The sequence below is a fragment of the Zootoca vivipara genome, chromosome 9 (assembly GCF_965207765.1).
Source record: "Zootoca vivipara chromosome 9, rZooViv2.hap1.1, whole genome shotgun sequence".
Classification (NCBI taxonomy): domain Eukaryota; kingdom Metazoa; phylum Chordata; class Lepidosauria; order Squamata; family Lacertidae; genus Zootoca; species Zootoca vivipara.
This window is the reverse complement of record NC_142592.1, coordinates 8,288,012-8,307,107: the sequence shown is the minus strand read 5'-3', so window position 1 is coordinate 8,307,107 and position 19,096 is coordinate 8,288,012. Positions and strand designations below refer to the sequence as shown.

Sequence of the window (19,096 nt, the reverse complement as noted above, 5' to 3'; positions counted from 1 at the left end):
ATTGCATGGTAGAAGGACTACTAACAAATCTAACATGGAACTTTATGGATTCTGAATGGCATCTTTAAAAGAGATATCAGGGAAGGACAGGATTTAAAGCTACCATTCCATACTCTCCAACATTTCTCCAATGAAAATAGGAATGTCCTATTCAGGGCCATCTTACCCATAAGCACTAGGGGTGAGGAGCACCCAGGCAGCGAGCTCTCAGGGGCGCCAGGCCGAGAGTCCGGGCCCCGAGAGTTGAGTCCGGGGAAGAGCCCGCCCGTCGGTCAGAGCGCCACAGTAGGCTCTTCTGCTGCGGGTGGCTCTGCACAGCGAGTTCAGGGGCGACTGAGCCAGCGAGACACTAAGCCGGCCAGCCGCCTCTGCCTTCCTGCGCACCTGGGACTGGGCAACCGGGGGAGCACCGGTCGGATCTTTGCACCCCGGTGCCACATATGCTTAAGACAGCCCTGATCCTATTCCATAATGGTGGTGGTGGTGGTCATGATGAAAACCGGGACATTCTGGGTTCAAATCAGAAACTGGGACGGCTTCTGTAAATCTGGGACTGTCTCTGGAAAATAGGTACACTTGGAAGGTCCGCCATTCTACATGATACAGTTTTATATATATATACAAGACAGACCTCTGCAGTACCTTTTCACCAACTAGGTGCTGAGTTGATATTGATGTTAGAGCTCAAGGGTGTGTCCTTTTTTCATCCGCATTAGCATGCCTTTAGGAGCATCCTGGTTTGGGCTATAGTAGTCCTTCTCTAGGCAGTGTGACCAATGCATAATCCTGTTATAGATTCAGTTATGTAACTGCATCCTTGAGCTTGTAAACATCGGATGTAACCTAAGGCAAGGCTATATTCTGCCAGAGCCCCCCTGAGGAAACAGCATATAGGGTTGAACAATTACAAGAAAACTGCTTGCAAGGTGAGCTTAACTTTTAAAACAATTCCTTTCCCAAGTTCATTAGGCTGGAGCATCTAAGGTGAACTTGATTTTGAATTAACAGAATAGTCCAAGAGAAGAATTTAAAAGTAGGACAGCTGGGGAAACAAATGTTCCTTGGTCTAATTACGCCTTAGATGGTCTCTCAAATGGATCCCCCTGAAGCTTCCCAATAAAGCAACCAACATCTGGCACTTATTCCAGATGGTTCCGCTGAAGCAGAGCAGAATTTAGTAGACCTAGAATTTACGTTTGATGTTACCAAAATAGAGCTTTATTTCCTTGAAAGGTAGCCTCAGTGTAGAGCTTTCGGTACGCTTTGCAAAACTGGGCAGAACGAAGACTATAGAATAATTTGCAAAAAAAGTACAATAGAGGGTGAAGAATAATAACTGAAACAGTGGAAGGACTAAATCTATAGCCTACTAGCCTGAAACAAAGAGATGAGGGAATGTCAAAGAGGAATTTTTGTGTGTGAATTCTACCTGCAAACTGTCTCCTGCATTTGACCATTCATAAAGGGATAATTCTGAAAAAGCTTCACAGCTGAATTTTTATGGGAATGTAATGTATCTGTTTAGAAATAATTGGTGTAATTCAGAGGATATGTTGGCTTTAAAAGGCTATCTAAAAGAGCACAACAATACAATACAATACATTAGCTTTTGTTTTGAAAAATTATTGCTAATAAATAAACGCTGGAACATGTTCCCTCTTGGCTTATCTTAACTCTAAGGACATTGCGATCATTTCTATCGTTCGCCACTTGTTTCTTCATGTGAAGGTTATGTAAACCTAAAAGTGCACTGAAAAGAAGTTGACAAATCAGGGAGGAAGCCTGTAAGCTGGGTAGGATTGCTTTCTATGTGCTGGAAGGTTTATTTTGTGGGGCCACTTTGCAAAAAAGCAATGCCACGTATGGTGAAAAGTGGTAGGGCCGGCCCCACCATAGTGCATAGTGAGGTGAGTGCCTCAGGTAGCTGATCATAGGAGTCTTGAAAGGGCAAAAAAAATGGTTAATTACTTAAGTTATTGTAATTTTACAGCTAGGGAGAAGGAGTAGAACTTGTGGGATTTTGGCTTTATGTGCCAGAGTAGCTTGGCTGGCCTTGGGTACTCTGCACATAACTACATACATTACACCATCCATTTAAAGCACATGGCTCCCCCCGAAAAAATCCTCCCACAGAGCTATAATTCCCAGCACCCATAACAACTACTGTTCCCAGGACTCTAGAAGCTAATTAAAAAAACACACGTTGGTTTGTGAAGACTTATTCCTGTCAGAATGGCATTTATTTTTCTCCTATACAGGAATTATTATCATCTCTCCCCAGCTCCCCAATTAGAAGCTGTGAGAGAAGCAGGATAATAATAATAATAATAAGAAGGGATTGAATGCTACCAATTTGCAGGTTAAAGGTCATACCAGGACTGAACAAACTAAATTGTCTCCCTTGGCACATCACTTGCTTTTAAAATTTGCAGTCAACATATTAACCAATTGAGTAATGTTCTAATAATAGCACCTGGCGTTTAAAGGTTTCCAGGAAGATGGCTTCAGAAAAAAAAAATCCACAGTGAAATTACCTCAGAGCACTTCCTCAGAGTTCCTACTGCGATTTCCACCATAGCAAAGAACTCAGGGGCAATATCCATTACTGCTGGCCTGTCACAAGTTTATTCTGGAAATATGAGGTGGTGCTTAGGTTATTTTTTTTACAGCTCCACCCTATATTTCCACAAACACAAGGCTAGCATTTAAGCCACCACTGGGTACCAACAGAGATCAAAACTGAGCTTTTCAGTTGCTTCCACTTTGCTGAGTTGGGGAAATTTTAATTTCAGACATCAGGGAACAGGGGCAGGCTTCCAAGAGGTTTGCTAATTGATTAGGATTTCACCTGAGAAATTCTGAATGACTACTATATTTATACAGGCAATTTCCCAAGGAGTTTTCCTATTATTACAATATAACTGGTACAACACGAAGAGAAAATAAAGTTACCATCAATGGCACTGACAGTGAAAGTAATTGAATAAAATATATTAATCAACATCTCACATCACAACTCTTACTTGGAAGTAATCACCACTGTGTTCAAGTTGGACTTACTCCCAGGTAAGTGTGAATAGGATTGCAGCCTCAATGTCCTATTTTTATTTTTGTGCTTTTTCGTAAGCTACCCAGGGCATATTTACTGATAGGTAAAGGTAAAGGGGCCCCTGACCATCAGGTCCAGTCGTGTCCGACTCTGGGGATGCGGCGCTCATCTTGCTCTATAGGCCGAGGGAGCCGGCGTTTGTCCGCAGACAGTTTCCGGGTCATGTGGCCAGCATGAAAAAGCTGCTTCTGGTGAACCAGAGCAGCGCACGGAAACACCGTTTACCTTCCCACCGGAGTCCCTATTTATCTACTTGCACTTTGATGTGCTTTCGAACTGCTAGGTGGGCAGGAGCTGGGACCAAGCAATGGGAGCTCACCCCGTTGCAGGGATTCGAACCACCGACCTTCTGATCATCAAGCCCTAGACTCTGTGGTTTAACCCACAGCACCACCTGGGTCCCTATATTTACTGATAGGCAGCTATAATTAGTTCAAAGATTAAGAATGATACTAATGATATAAGTCATCGACAACCACCCATCAAAGCATCCGTTTTGTCATGCCACAAATGTACACTGTGTACGTTTGGGAATGTGTGTGAAATTTACCTGCCGATCTTTGAAATACCTAATTTTAAGGAAAGTAAGTTTCTTTGGCCCTACTGATCTTATATCATTTATTTAACGCTACCTCTCTCTGGAAAAGACCCTGATGTTGGGAAAGATTGAGGGCACAAGGAGAAGGGGACGACAGAGGACAAGATGGCTGGACAGTGTTCTCAAAGCTACGAACATGAGTTTGACCAAACTGCGGGAGGCAGTGGAAGACAGGAGTGCCTGGCGTGCTCTGGTCCATGGGGTGACGAAGAGTCGGACACGACTAAACGACTAAACAACAACAACAACACCTCTCTCTATTATAGCAACCAGTTATGTATAGCCAAGCCCTATGCTATAACATTATTTACTCTTGTGTCTTTAGAAGAGAATTCCTGTATTTACTCTGAGAAGAATGTTTGACGGACAGCGTGAGGAGACGAGATCTGGTGTTGCCAACAACACAAAAAGCTAAACAATTAATAAATGCCATCTTCTACAAGTTGGGAAAGAGCATGGCTAATGTAAGTTTTGAAAGGGTGTTAAAAAGGAGTGCTCACTGGAAGGACAGATCGTGAAGCTGAGGGTCCAATACTTTGGCCACCTCATGAGAAGAGAAGAATCCTTGGAAAACACCCTGATGTTGGGAAAGATTGAGGGCACTAGGAGAAGGGGACGACAGAGGACGAGATGGTTGGACAGTGTTCTCGAAGCTACGAACATGAGTTTGACCAAACTGCGGGGGGCAGTGCAAAACAGGAGTGCCTGGCGTGCTATGGTCCATGGGGTCACGAAGAGTCGGACACGACTAAACGACTAAACAACAATAAAAAGGAAAATTGAGCTTTTCTACTTATGAAATAATGGAGGCTTATGAATTATTCTCTTTGACTTCAAATGGACGGGGTTGTCACCTTTACTTCTTCTCAACAGACAGAATTTTTAACAAATGCACTTACTCCCAGAGTGAAACCGTGAAACAGTTCAGTTTGCTTAATTTCTGCCGTCAGCTTTTAAAGGCATTCCTTTGCAAACATACACCGTAGTTGCATACTTAGAACTGCAGTGTCCCCTCTTCCTGGGCAAGAGAAGATGCCTACCAAGAATGCCAGACAGGTACCTGTTACAGGACAGATCCTGCAACGAAAGTATCAGGGCAGTGCCCAGCTAAAGCCTCTTTAGCACATCATCCGGGGTCTTCGGCTTTTCATAGAAGATGACCCTTCGCTCTGAAGTAAAGGCTTGCCCATCTTTACAGGCAGCTCCCATTCTAAAAACAAATAGTCGGCATGAACAGTGGACTACTTAACAGAGATGCAGACTAAGCAAGCAGCCAATGCTATAATCCTGATGCCAATTCTGTCACCATATCTACACAAACAACACTATCCCCTGATTAAACAACATCGGTCCTGCCAGCAAGAGCTTATACTTGGCACATTTTCTAATGCGGCAGTTGGCAAAGAGGCACCCATGGCTCCCACAAAAAGTCTTCCCCCATCAAGCGTTGTGTTTGTTGAATTTTGTTAAATAAAAATAAATAAAAGATCCCCTCAAAATCTACAATGCATGAGACACCGATTGCTTTTGCTGCTCGGCTCCTGTGGGCACTGCCTCAGCCTCTCCTACACTGATCCCTTTAAATATGCCCACATTTCAATGGATGCCAGGAATGGACACCCATCTTCCCATCTGTTTCGAACAGAGGAGATGTGCAAAGAGTTGATCTCTGTAACACTGGCATTAACTGATGTGGGTACCCCCCCCCCAATTGATGGGGCAGTTGATACATACATGTGTGATGACCATTCCATTTTGTGATCCTTTCTCTGTTTGGATGCGGCAGCCATTTTGTGTTGTGACATGCCTTAACGGTAGCCATTTTGTGTTATGCCACAACCTCAGGGCAGTCATTTTGTGACTGGCACCTGTGGCACTTTCTGAAAATTTCAAATGTGCCCTCTGGCCCTAAAAGGTTGGTGACCCCTGTTCTATCTAATATGATATATGTCACCATGCACCACCAATCCCCTTTGCCACCTAGCCTGGCCAAATCAGACAAGTCTCTATACAAAAGAACAACAGACGGGCACAAATTAGGAATGAAAAACGGTAGCATCCAGGAACTAGTGAACAACATTCCAGTCTCTCTGGGCAGCGAGAAATCAGAAGTGCATGGGTATATATATATATAGAACATGCTTGTTCATTCAGCTGCAAGGCAGGGATATGGAGAGGGGCAATGTTTTATTCCAAAAGGATTGCATGGGAGAGAGAATAAAAAAAGACCCCCTCACCGCTGTTACACACCCCTGCTTGAACCATATAATCCCTGCTAGCTTACTTCCAATATTAGAGCTAGGCTGAGAGAGAACAGCCTGGAATAAAGCAGGGGCTTTTATATTAGAAAAAGTGCACAGGGGAAGGGAGTGAAGCCCTTACAGTAGCTGCTTTACCTCAGAGCACTCTTTGTTCTCTCTGAGGTAAAGCAGCTGAGGGCTTCACTCCCCTTCCCCTGTGCACTTTTTCTAATATAAAAGCCCCTGCTTTATACAGTCAAATGGGACGGTGTGCGTTTAATAAACACACGTCCAGTTCGGCCTTCAGCAACAGATTTCAGCTAGGGAAATTTCAAAGGGAGATGTCAGCGTGAAACTGCTGAGTTGGAATTCGCGTGCGGCTTCGACATGATCAGACTTGGGCTGAGTAGACATTGGGAGAGGCTAGTCCCTCTGGAGAGAGCAATTGCCCTTCCCTCGGAGTTTATGTGTACGATGCGTCTTGCTTTGCCAACTCATTACCAGTTGGCTGTGGGCCCCACCTCCTATGGTGGGAACACTGCAATGGCAGAAGCACTTCTCTTGCATTGCTGCTTCTCTGAGGTAATAACGCTTCCCGCTGCCCCACTATTCCATCTATTACCCCAATATATAAGGTATCTGCCCACTTAGGATAAGAAACACAAGCAAAAGCAGGCTCTGGCCAAGAAATGTTTATGCCACAATGCAGTTATTCTTCTATATAGTATCTCACAGGACTCTTTTGCGGCAGGATTATTAGCTGCGAACATTTTTAGCTAAGAAGGAGAAGAAATCCTAGGGAAGGAAAGATAAAGAGTTCTTCCCATCTACCAACTCTACAATTCTGAGATTCTATGAATTCTACCATACCTATCTACCAATGCTTGCAGGGTAGTTAGAGAGTGTTGCACCAGGACAAGTGTTATCCTACACTTTCGGGCTTCCGGTTGACCACGCCATCTTGCTCAGACGGGGGTCCGCACAGCGGAGCGGACCTCGGCGCTTCAGAGGTGGAGGGAATCGTTCCAGCGAAACGAAACCTCCTTAAAAGCCCCAAATCGAGCTTTTTGGGGACAGATTTTGCCTGGCGGCGCCAAAAGCAGGCTCTCTCCTCCCCGGATCGGCTTTGTTTAAGCCCCCGAGAGCGAGGAGGTGAACCGCGGCGGACAGGCTGACATTGCTGCTCTGAGAGTGCGAAGCTGCGAGTCTGGGAAGTGGAGGTGGCCAATTCTTCAAAGAACACTCAGCAAATGAATAGACTGTGAGTAATTTGGATTCTTTGGAATGTAAATTAAGGCAACAATTTGGACCTGGGAGAGAGGGGAAAAGAGGAAGCCACCCCCCCCCCCACGGTAACATAAGAGACAGTAAACAGAAACCCGAAGCCGTAAACAGAAGATTTTAACTTAAAAGGATTCCTCAAAGGCATCAAAGAGAATCTCCCCTAAATGCAGGGTAAAAGGGGAGAGAGACTGTTGTGATTGCCCTGCAGAATGAAGTTAAGACTAAGAAAGACCTTTCTTTTTCTCGGGAGCCGGCAGCCCAGAAAACCCAGTGAGCTGACCAGGATTTATAGTTAAATTTTATTTCTATCTTTATCTCTGGACTTTTTGGAAATTCTTTTTTGGTTTATATGCTTTTGAAATGTGAGTTCGAACTTTATTTTTAAGAATGCAGCCAGCTTGTTAAAATGGAGTCGAGAAAATAGACTGCGATCATATTCCACCCCATGTGACAAGTTTTGACCTTGACAGGACTGAACTATGTCAACAAAAAGGTACCCGCCTGAGTTTCAGCGGACTGTTTTGACCTTAATGTGGGAAGCAAGAATAGAACTATGTCAAGAGGAGACACAACGGCTAGTGTTACAGCAACAATTCCAGATTGTGATGACAGAATATGATTTCCTAGAAGATGAAGCTTTTGAAACTGAGGAGGATGAATGTGGGAATGACAATGATGAGGACTGTGATGATTTAACACAGGATGAAGCCCATCACGAAAAAAATGATGATTTTACTCTACAAAAAGTTGGATGGAGTGCCTCCCCTTCGAGGGGGGCACGACTGGACTTACTGGAACTCCAGAATGACCACAGGGAAGAAGGAAAAATTAAGCAGAGAAGAGAAGAAGCTCAGGGGTCTGATATGGAGGCCTGGATGGCAAAAGACTGCAAACAGGGGGTGGGGTGAAGGGAAAGTGAAGTAGTGATTGTAAGGATGGGTTAATAGGACTATAACTGGACTGCTGACTATGGAACTTGCTGGATTGGTGGGGTGGAGCCGGTACTCGGGGGGTGTAAGGTTAGTTTGGGAATAGTTATAGGTTTAAAAAGTGAATTGATTCTGGAAAAAGGTGAAAATATGGAGGCCTATAGAGGGGTAAAAATTAGGCACGGGAAGAAAAAATGGGAGTTTGATTTCTCAGTGATTGGACAATAGGCGAAAATGATAATAGTTTAAAAGTGGTACAAGATATAAAGGTGTATGTTATAAAATATGAACTATGAAACTGTTGAAGATGATAAATAAGGGAGGAAAACCGGGGAAGGGTGGGAGGGTGGGGAAGCCCACAAAATATGGTTTAACAATTATGAATTTAACAATTATGATGAATTTTTATTTTTATTTTTGTCTTTTTTCCTTTTTGTCTTTTTTTTTTCTTCTTCTCTTTTTTCTCTTTTTCTCTTTTTGTATTTTCTTTTTTTTTTTGGTATGACAATAGATGGTTGGATGGATGAACTCCTGCGTACTGCCCTGGTTCACTGGAGCTCCCTGGTGGCAGGGGGGGGCTTGGGGGGCAGGGGAGGGGGAGGAGGACAGAAACCCAATCATAAAATGGACCACTTCTGACTGATCACCTGCGTGGGATACTTCTGTGGCAGGGGAGGACCCATGGAGGGGGGTGGGAAGAAGGTGGAAAAGGTGTTTATGTATGTACCATCTTTTGTAATTTGTAAAAATCAATAAAAATTATGTTTAAAAAAAAAAAAGTGTTATCCTACACTTTCAGGGGCATTTCCTTATCGCGGAGTCTGATATTTTGGGTGAGCAGGTTTGTTGTGACTGAAACCATCCCCAAAACAGCAACAGTGTGGAATGTCCAAAGGAACCTCCCTTAAGAAACAAGCCTAGGCAACAATGGTAATTTTTCTGAAATGTCCACCCGAGAATTACAGGCAAATGCTACGAGCGTTTCCGCCAATCATTTTGCAAGCAACACCTCTCTTAGGAAGGAGCCCTCTGAAGTCAGACTGAGTGAAACAAAGGAAGGGATTGCAGTGTGCATAACAGTAACACAGGTGGCGTTAAAGAGGCTGTAATCAGAGCGCCAAGTTACTGAGGATAATATACTGGAAATGGCCTTTTGTGCTTTGAGAAAATATTGTTGCTATGTGCCGGAAAAATGCAATGAAGAGGAGGGAGGGAGCAATAGGAGGAACCAAAAAAACAAATATAGATGGAACATGGGTTACAAACCCTTGGTGATCATTCCAATATCCTATTATTTATTTCAGTTCTTAGTCCTTGAAAGCCATCCAGATACTAGACTGATAAACATTAAATTTTAGCAGATTGGTAACATATTTAAAATGTTTTACAGCAACTTCAATTCCCTTTAAAGGTAAAGGTAAAGGGACCACTGACCATTAGGTCCAGTCGTGACCGACTCTGGGGTTGCGTGCTCATCTCGTATTATTGGCCGAGGGAGCCGGCGTATAGCTTCTAGGTCATGTGGCCAGCATGACAAAGCCGCTTCTGGCAAACCAGAGCAGCACATGGAAACGCCGTTTACCTTCCCGCTATAGCGGTTCCTATTTATCTACTTGCATTTTGATGTGCTTTCGAACTGCTAGGTTGGCAGGAGCTGGGACCAAGCAACGGGAGCTCACCCCGTCACAGGGATTCGAACCGCCGACCTTCTGATCAGCAAGCCCTAGGCTCAGTGGTTTAGCCCACAGCGCCACCTGGGTCCCTTCAATTCCCTCTACCTCTATATTAAAATTCATAGATAGGAACAGTATTAAAGTTGCCCCACTGGCTTCTGAAGATACAAATTTTTTTCAGTGGAACTCAACAAATGCAATAAAGAGTCAAGGAGGGTAATAAAACCATCCCATTGCAAATAAGTAAGTATAGTTGTCGATTTAAAGATCAGTACAATTGATCTTTAAATCAAGAGGGTGTGTTTTTGTTGTTGTTTTGCAAAGGGGTGACGCACTGAGTTTCACTGTCATCATTGTAATGCAATACCTCATGCTGCAAACCCACAACTAAATCAACAAGTAAATGCTTTTCTTAGCACTGCATGTCTGAACACATTTTTTCAACTAACCTCTGTGTATTGCTGGATTACATTTTCTGGAGTTGGGCCAAGGAAGACGTAGAAATCGAGAACCCCTCCAATGGTGCGGAAGGTCAAAGATGGCTCTGGATGCAACGTGACATCTACAAGATGTTAACAGATATGTTGTATTCAGTATAAATTACCTCAAAGCTAAGGATCCCTATGCAATGACCTTGACTTTTCTGTGCATTATTATTACAGTATTGCTATGTAGGTCATCCAGGGGCTTAACGCAACCCCACCCACACTTCCCACCAAGCAAGCTCAAAATATTTAGCATTATTTAACTAAACAGAAACAGACGCTTCTTCAAACCCATCTTTGTCAGGCACATAGCCCAGTGCATGTGAAAACAGAAAAAAGCAACTGATTATGCAGCGGTAGGATCTGACGTACGATTCGGAAGCACAGTAACAAAAAATAATAATAATAAGTCAGGGTTCCTTTTTTATTTAGAAAATAACAACTTGGCAACTCTAGACATTTTAACAATGCTTAAATATAGATCTGACTGCAAAATATACTTCTTTTGTCGCCTCTGCTTGGCTAAGGATTTTTATTTCATTGCTTTAGGGAAGATTCTCCTTTTTGAAAATTACAGAGCGAGATTAATACAGTAAGGTGACCATGGCAACAGGCAAAGCTATTCCCCGTCAACAGGACAAATCTAAATTGGTTTGTTTCAACTGTATGAACCCCCGAGGAAATTTGTATCAACTTCAGGTTTTTTGTGGGGGTTTTTTAGCACATGCATCTATTTTTAACAGTTAATCATAATTTTTAGTGGAACAGACCCACTTTGCTTCATTTAACAACAGCTTATTACAGGTTCTAGGAACATGAGAACGAGACTTTGGGAATCCTGAGATACCATTTTAGAAAAATTAAAGCACTTTTCACTGAAGAGGTTATCTTTATTTAGCAGACACAAACTAGCGTCATCACTGAGTTCTAGAAGATGTTAAAAGAATTATATTCCTATAATCCCTCTCCTTCCTTACTCAGAAGTAAATTCACTGAGGTCAATGGACCTTACTCTCAAGAACATTTGCATAGGATTTCAGCCTCAGTTCTAGATCAGTCAGTCTAGAATTAAAGTCGCACTTTTGACCGTTATTGTCCCTTTATTTGCTGCCTTATATCACAGGGGTCTCAAGGCAACTTCCATAAATACAAGAAAAATAAATACTATAAAAAGTTGGACCAACTAAAAGGTACTCACTGACTAAAAACAAACCAGATATGAAAACCTCAACAATCGAATGCCTAGGGTGTAAAGAAAAGTCTTGGCTTGGTGGCAAAAAGATGACCGAAGTCAAGACCAGACCTGGAGACCCTGGAGAAAGCATTCCAAAGGCCAGGGGGCCACTACTGAAATGGCCATCTCTCCTTCAATCACCCTCCATACATCTGTTGGAGGAAGCACCTGGAGAAGAGCCTCTACAATGACATTAGGACCCAGGGAAGTTCACATGGGGAGAGACATTGCAGGAGGTGTTGTGGTCCAAAGCTATGCTAAGCCTTAGAGGTCAAAAACCAGCACTTTGAATTATGGTGGGAAATGTACTTTCCTCCCAGTATTCTCTGATGCAGGTTTAGAAACACCTCTCTATTAATTTAATGCTCTTTGAGGTATCGGAAGCATATATTACAATACAGTGGTACTGTATTTAATTTATGAATTTAATCCGTTCCGAACGCACATTCGTAAGTCAAAAAAAATTGTAAGTCTAATCCCATAGGAATGCATTGGGAGAAAAAATTCGTAAGTTGAAGCAACCCTATCTAAATATTCGTAAGTAGAAAAAATCCTATCTATACCGCATCCAAGATGGCGGACGGAGCTCCATTCGTAAGTAGAAACATTCGTAAGTAGAGGTACAAGTAGTGGCTTTTTTTGGCATGTGATCTATGGCCATACATTTTTCATTTCAGTGCGTGTGAAAGCTGGCCTTCTATTAGGTAAAGGTAAAGGACCCCTGGATGGTTAAGTCCAGTCAAAGGCGACTATGGGGTTGTGGCACTCATCTCGCTTTCAGGCCGAGAGAGCCAGCGTTTGTCCACAGACGGCTTTACGGGTCATGTGACCAGCATGACTAAACTGCTTCTGGCAAAACGGGACACTGTGACAGAAACCAGCGCGCACGGAAATGCCGCTTATGTACCTATTTATCTACTTGCACTGGCATGCTTTCGAACTGCTAGGTTGGCGGGAGCTGGGGCAGAGCAACAGGATCTCACCCCATCGCAGGGATTCAAACCGCCGACCGTCTGATCGGCAAGCCCAAGAGGCTCAGTGGTTTAGACCACAGCACCACCCGTGTCTGTTAGGTAGAATGAAGTGGTTACCTCAAGCAATAGAGGCTGGGTGGTGAGAAGCATTAGGGAAGTGTTGGGTTGTCACATGCCCTACACCCCCTAAGTTAGGGGGTGTGCGGCGCTTCAGTGTCATTGAGAAAATCTCATGTCCGTTTTGACATGAGATCCAGCTGCCTGTCCTGCACTCAGAATGGTGTGTGTGCCATTTGTCGGTTTCCTCAGACAGCAATGTCTTGAGCAGTCCTGAATGGCTGGAGCTCCTCACATACAAAAATGTTGTCATGTGTTTCCCCTCCTCCTGTGAAGTGAATGGGAAAACCCAGGAATCCATGCATGCATGTGGAACACTTCTCCAGTGTGCAAAGAGGCTTTAAGCTTGCAGTTTAGGCACACACCAGTAAATCCAATCGCACGGAGTTCAATAGGATTTGGTTCCAGGTAGTAATATGACATGGGACTTCAGGTATGCCTCATCCCTAAATTACATCAATAAGAGAAAATATTTGCCAAATATATTATTATTATTTTTAAAAAAAGAACTGCAGTCTAAACAGTTCTGTTTAATTGTTAACCTTTGATTACCTTGTGCGTTGGAATTGAGGAAAAGTACACCGTGAGCGTTTGCGTCGTTCTCTATGCACATGTAAAAAGGATGAACTCCATACAGATTTGCATTCATCTGAAATAAAAAAAAATTAATGATTACATCTAGTTTTAGTTTTATTGCTTTACTCAGGTATTGTTATCGCAACACCGTCTAGGCTGCTGAACTGGCATAGCACCTTCCTAAGAAGTTCTACAGTCTTAAGTTAAAATTTTACTAGTCTTCTTTTAAATAATAAAATAAAATATTTGGTTTCCTTTAAGTTCCTCAGACGATTTGCCCAAACCGGAACCATCAACATTTGCCTTAAAAATCAGTATCACCCTATGCAACTTCTCTGACCTCTTCCCCTTTTTAGGTTTTCCTAAATTCCTCAGGACAGTGTCCAAATTAAACCAGAACCATCAGGATCCGCTGGAGGATATGAATTGACTTAATTGAAAAAGGACGTAATTCATGTTTAAAAAAACAACGATCAACATCTGCCTACAATTCACCCGAGATGGCCAAGGGTTATGTGAAATGAGCCAAAACTGCACAGAGAAGCAGAATGTGCTGCTTGATAGTCAATACCTTGGATTAATGTGTGAGGGGAAGCCTAACTAATAGCTACTATTAATAAACGTATAGAAGGCACAAGGCAAGATGTAATATTGAACGACTTACTTTGGGAGACTGGTCTCTAGAATACATCCCGTAGGTTATATGGTTCATATTGTGCTTAAAGGATGGGTGCTGGTGTTCACCAAAGCCGTACACAGAACTGGATGGGACATTGGTTGATATGCGCAGGTATTGCTGGGAAAAGACCAGATCTGCAAGGGATGTGTCCCACCTATGTCAAAAAGAAGAGCAAGCATAAATGTGATGCGGTTGCTTTTGCTAGACCAGTGGTTCCCAACAGGTGGTCCGGGGACCCCCAGGGGTCCGCGAGCTATGCCAGAGGGGTCCGCAAGATGCTATTAGAATAAAAAATATATTAAATATATTTCGTATGATAACAGATTTTTTGTTTTGGCCGCTTCCTGCATGAGCAGAGTCTAGCGCAAAGCTAGAATTAGATAGAGGCAGTAGTTCTGCTGTATGCCGTTAGGTGGCGCTTTACAAACACTACTGTTTTGCAAAGAGGCAGCGTGCGCATTCTACTAACGCTCACTTCCCCAAGATGCTTTGTGCGCGTCGGCTTCATTTGTGCGCTACTGCGCAGGTACCCTGTCTTCTCCATTCCCCTCCCTCCTCCCTGGACGCTTATAAAAAGACTCTTAATTTGGCTCTCACTTTTTAATTTTAGGATTAGGAATTAATGGGGGTCCTTGTCACAATAGCGGCTCGATGAGGGGTCCTCGAGAAAATTTTGTTGGGAACCCCTGTGCTAGATATTAAATTTCATTAAGCCCAATACAAACTATGGCATCTGTCACAGACAGTAACATACTTGAAAGGTTATACCTAAAAATTAAACAGGTAAGTTAAAAAAAATCATTGCTAAAAGAAATATGAATACAATATGTGGTCTTTGAAACAAAATCACTCCTTGATCTGCCTGCTACTTCTTCTGATGCCTGTGGGTCACACACACACACACACACACACACACACACACACACACACACTCCTGCACAGCACATGGTGACATTTAGAATGTCACTAAGAATAAGCACTTATGCACACAGACATACTGAATCCCCATTGTTATGGCGCATTTATTTTTTCTGGCATATGTTTCCTACTGCTTGGGTGTTTTATTTTAGAATTTTCAGCAATAAGGAACAAGCTAAAGTTCAAATCCATCTGAGAATATGGGTGAGGCAATTGGTGGCAGGCAAAGTTGTGGTAATGCAGTGACGTCACTGGGAGCACACTAAGCTGTCACACGGCCCTGATTCTGAATTGGGGGGGGGGGGTTGAATATAAGAACATAAGAGAAGCCCCCTGATCCAGGCCAAAGGCCCATCAAGTTCAACATCCTGTTTTCACAGAGGCCAGTCAGATGCCTGCATACAGGACATCTCCATCGCCCAGACAACTGGACCACTCCTTCCTGCCTTGCTAGTCGTTATGACTGGGACATTGAGATTAATGCCAGTGTTACATTGAGAGACAGGATCTTATAGCGGCAGCAGGCACAACATGTTCCCCCCTTCTTTTCCACCTCCCGTGGGCTCATGAAACAAAACCTAACTATCTTGACTTCCTACTGAACCCACAAGAAAGAAGGGCATTTTTGTTGGCCAGGTTCAATGCAAATCCATCGAACCTCCTGTGGGGAAGATTCTCAGGCAGGGCGAAGGATGAGAGGATCTGTCCGTGTCATGACCCTCAGGTGGAAAGCCTTCTACATATGGTTTTTCATTGTAACCTTTACGTCGACCTTCGTCAACAATTCCTGGACCGGCTCTGCATTCCCAGAAGGAGACCAGAGCGGGAAATCTTACAATTCCTTTTGCTGGGGAAGGACCCGGTCCTCACCAAGATGGTGGCTCAATATCTCAATTTACTATTCTCTCGTCGTTATACTCTGCAGTCGTCTGAATTATTAGAAGCCCCATTGTCGTGAAAGCGGATAGCGAATTATTCCCTTCTCTCTCTTAACACAGCGTTTGCCACAGTGACAGTTTTAATCTGTTATTATTTTGTATGCGAGTTTGTTTGATGTCAATAAAGGTTTTACTTACTTACTTACTTACTTACTTACTGCTGGTCGTTTTGGCCCATGTCCACACTACACACTTAAAGCACTATGATACCGCTTTAAAAACAGCCATGGCTTCCCCAAAATAATTCTGGGAAGTGAAGTTTGTTGATGGGGGAGAGCCCCGTTCCCCACAGAACTACAGTCACCAGAGTGATTTGAAAACCAACCCCCTTCACAGGTGACTCTGAGAATTGTAGCTCGGGGGGGGGGGAGAGAGATAGAGGTCTCCTAACAAAGCTCAGCACCTTTTACAAACTGCAGCCCCCAGGATTATTGGGGAGACTGTTTAAAGTGACATCATAGTGCTTCAAATGTATGGTATAAATATATGTACTAGCAAAACCCAAAGTTGGGGAAGGCAGCTCCCAAGTAAGGTAACTCCCCCCCCCTGTGGTCACACAGGATGCCCCCCTCACACCACAGTTGACTGGCTAATTAATTAATCTATGGCCATTTGACCTGTGTGTGGAGGTATTGTTTATGTTTGTTATTATGGTACATATTTTGTGTTTTGTGATCCTTGGATGAAGGGTGGTATGTAAATTTAATAAGCAACAACAATAATAATCAATTCTGTTTCTTAAAGCCCATTTGTTTGCCCTGCAATGGGGATATAAACCAGGGTTATCACTCTGACCCACTTGTGAAAATTTGAGAGAGAGAGAGAGAGAGAGAGAGAGAGAGAGAGAGAGAGAGAGAGAGAGAGAGAGAGAGAGAGAGAGAGAGAGAAGGAAGGCTCTTTTCCTAGCTGGCCATTAAGATTTGAGGTGCCTACCATCTCCCTGAACTGACAGTAGCTAGAAGAAAAAATTAGGACACATCAGACCTGATCAAAGCACAGAGAAGGTTCTTTTCCCTTTGATTTTCTATTTTTGCCTTCTTTCCTCTCATGGCCCTTTTATATTTATTTCGGCTAAATCCCCTGTGTTACTCACAGGCACATTCAAATTAGCCTGCTCCATTACGTTGGTTGTTACCAGGGCTATGACGAACCTTTTGACTTGAACGGTGTATTTATGTATGGCCTTCTCTCTGCCTTCGTCAACTTGTGGACTTGCTGCAATAAATTAAACCAAATTGTCTGGAAAAGGACCTCGTGGGATTGGCATTTCTCTTAACAGAAATTACTTGCTATTAGGGGCTTTGATAAAATGAAGTGGAAGATCAAATTAACCAATGAATGAATTAAGTGGAATGTTCTCCACACCCAAAATGACTCAATTACCACGGCTATTTATTGCTTTTGTATTAGATCCTTTCAGAGACGGTGTTCATACAGTTTGATAGAACAGAGTTTGCTGAATTTGAGACAAATGCCTTATTTGCACGGGTTCCACTGGCTAGCTCCATATGACTTACAGCCTCCCATCAAGAAAGAACAATGAACTTTGCCTTTGAAAGAAGACAATTCCTTATTTATCTTTGTGACCCAGTTGTACCTGGATTATGTGAACATTAGCGATCATTAGCTATCGTAACATGCTTACTGAACAAACAGCGAGTGACAAAGTAATTCTGCCGGATTGTGGGGGAAGAAGCCAATTGCTTCCAGTCTTTGATGTACTGTACCTAGTAGCTATAAAGTGCGCATCTCACAGTGGAAGCCACCTGCGTACAAGCCGATAGAAGCTTCTGTATACCCACACAATTGGCAAAAATTATTTGCTTCTTTGTGTAGCATCATTAGTGTGTATGAAGCTTTACAGAGTATAGGAGAGCAGGTTCCTGCCCTGAGGGATTTACAACCTACAATCTGATACAGGAAAACCAGGGAAGGGGTAAGGAAGAGAAGGGGGGATTGATGAACCGGGTGGGGTGGGGTGGGTACGTGCTTTGTTATAGGCTGAGTTACAATAGGACATGGGAAGTAGGGAATTATACCTTTAGGCTTCACAGAAGCTGGTCTTTGAGGAGATTTTGAAAGTGATATAGGCAAAAATCTGCCCTTATTCCCTTATTGGGTTCTCCATCGGTTGGAGAATATAACAGAGGCCAACCAGAGAAGTTTGAGAAGCAAAGCCTTTATTTTCGCTGTTGCAACAGGGTCCTTCCCCTCACGCAGGAGAACAAGGAAGGAACCCCAAACAAAGGTGTTCTGTCCTTAAATAGAAATTTGAAATTGGTTTCAGCCCACCCCCCAGAAGCATCACCCATATGTCACAGAAGGGGTGTAGCCCGGACTTCCGGTCCGTCGCGCCGTCAAGAAGGACTCAGGGACTTCGCGCTCCGAAGTCCCTGGCCTCGCAGGGGGGGGGGAGTCCGCAGAGCGAGCAGACTCCCCACAAGAGCACCGGGAAGGGCGTCCCGGTGACTGAAGCGCCCAGCAGCTGCTCCGTTCGCGGTTCCTCCGCTGCCCAAGAGCTCCGTAGAGCGATCAAGAGCCAGCGGAGTGGAGCCGCGGGAGCCATTTTGGGGTCCAACTTACCTCCTAGAAGCGAAGCTCCGAGTCCTCACCCGGCAAGCGGCGGATTCTTCCAAGAAATAAAAGATTTGATCAAAGTAAGTGAAATCTTCATTGGACTTGTGGACTTTAAAAATAAATAATTCGGAAAACAGGGAGAGATTCAAAAACGGGAGTCAATCTCTTCCTAATGGTCAATCAAGAGGCGTATTAAATATTCCAAAGCCGAAAGCCGAAAGCCGAAAGGGATACTTTGTTTTTTTGTATCCGAAAGAAACAATCTTTTTACCCCTTCTCAAACCCCGGCACCGGCACCTCCTGAGGAACAGTAAGTGCGTTAAGGGGAAAAATTTTGACAGCTGTCAAAGCTGTCAAAACTGCCAAAAGACAAGAAAAATTTATAAAAATCCGTTGAGAGTTTAACTGGCTGTAAGATCTTATTAAAAGAGTAGCATTTGGACTTAATAGATGATTTATTGTGGAAAAGTTAAAGACAATGGAAGGAATAGCCAAGATGGAGGAAAGCGTGAGTGAATGGAAATTTCCAGTGTGCTCTGCCTCCTAATCTCCTGCCAGTCTGTGGTTAGAAGGAATGAAAACAATGTATTCACCAAGCTTCCAAGAGACAGTTTTGAACTATTTAGAGATTCTGAAGGACATTCACAGGACACTGCAACACTCCAGTCCAACATGTTCAGAGACTTTGGCTCAAGATCAGGACTTAGAGGACAATGTGGAAACCCTATTTGAGAGCAAAGAACAAGAAGTGGATTTTGCAAAAAC

The 19,096-nt window shown here is 43.4% G+C and overlaps 1 protein-coding gene across 1 annotated transcript in view; it reads right to left on the bottom strand.

Moving 5' to 3' along the window:
• LOC118090601 (sucrase-isomaltase, intestinal-like) overlaps nucleotides 1-19,096 on the bottom strand; it is an 88,327-nt gene that overhangs the window by 43,222 nt on the left and 26,009 nt on the right. Inside the window, exons 5-7 of the mRNA XM_060279398.2 lie at nucleotides 13,884-14,052; nucleotides 13,196-13,292; nucleotides 10,283-10,395 (exon numbers count right to left, since the gene is read on the bottom strand). Of these exons, the coding sequence (XP_060135381.2) occupies nucleotides 10,283-10,395; nucleotides 13,196-13,292; nucleotides 13,884-14,052 (379 nt within the window). The remainder of the gene's footprint in view (nucleotides 1-10,282; nucleotides 10,396-13,195; nucleotides 13,293-13,883; nucleotides 14,053-19,096) is intronic.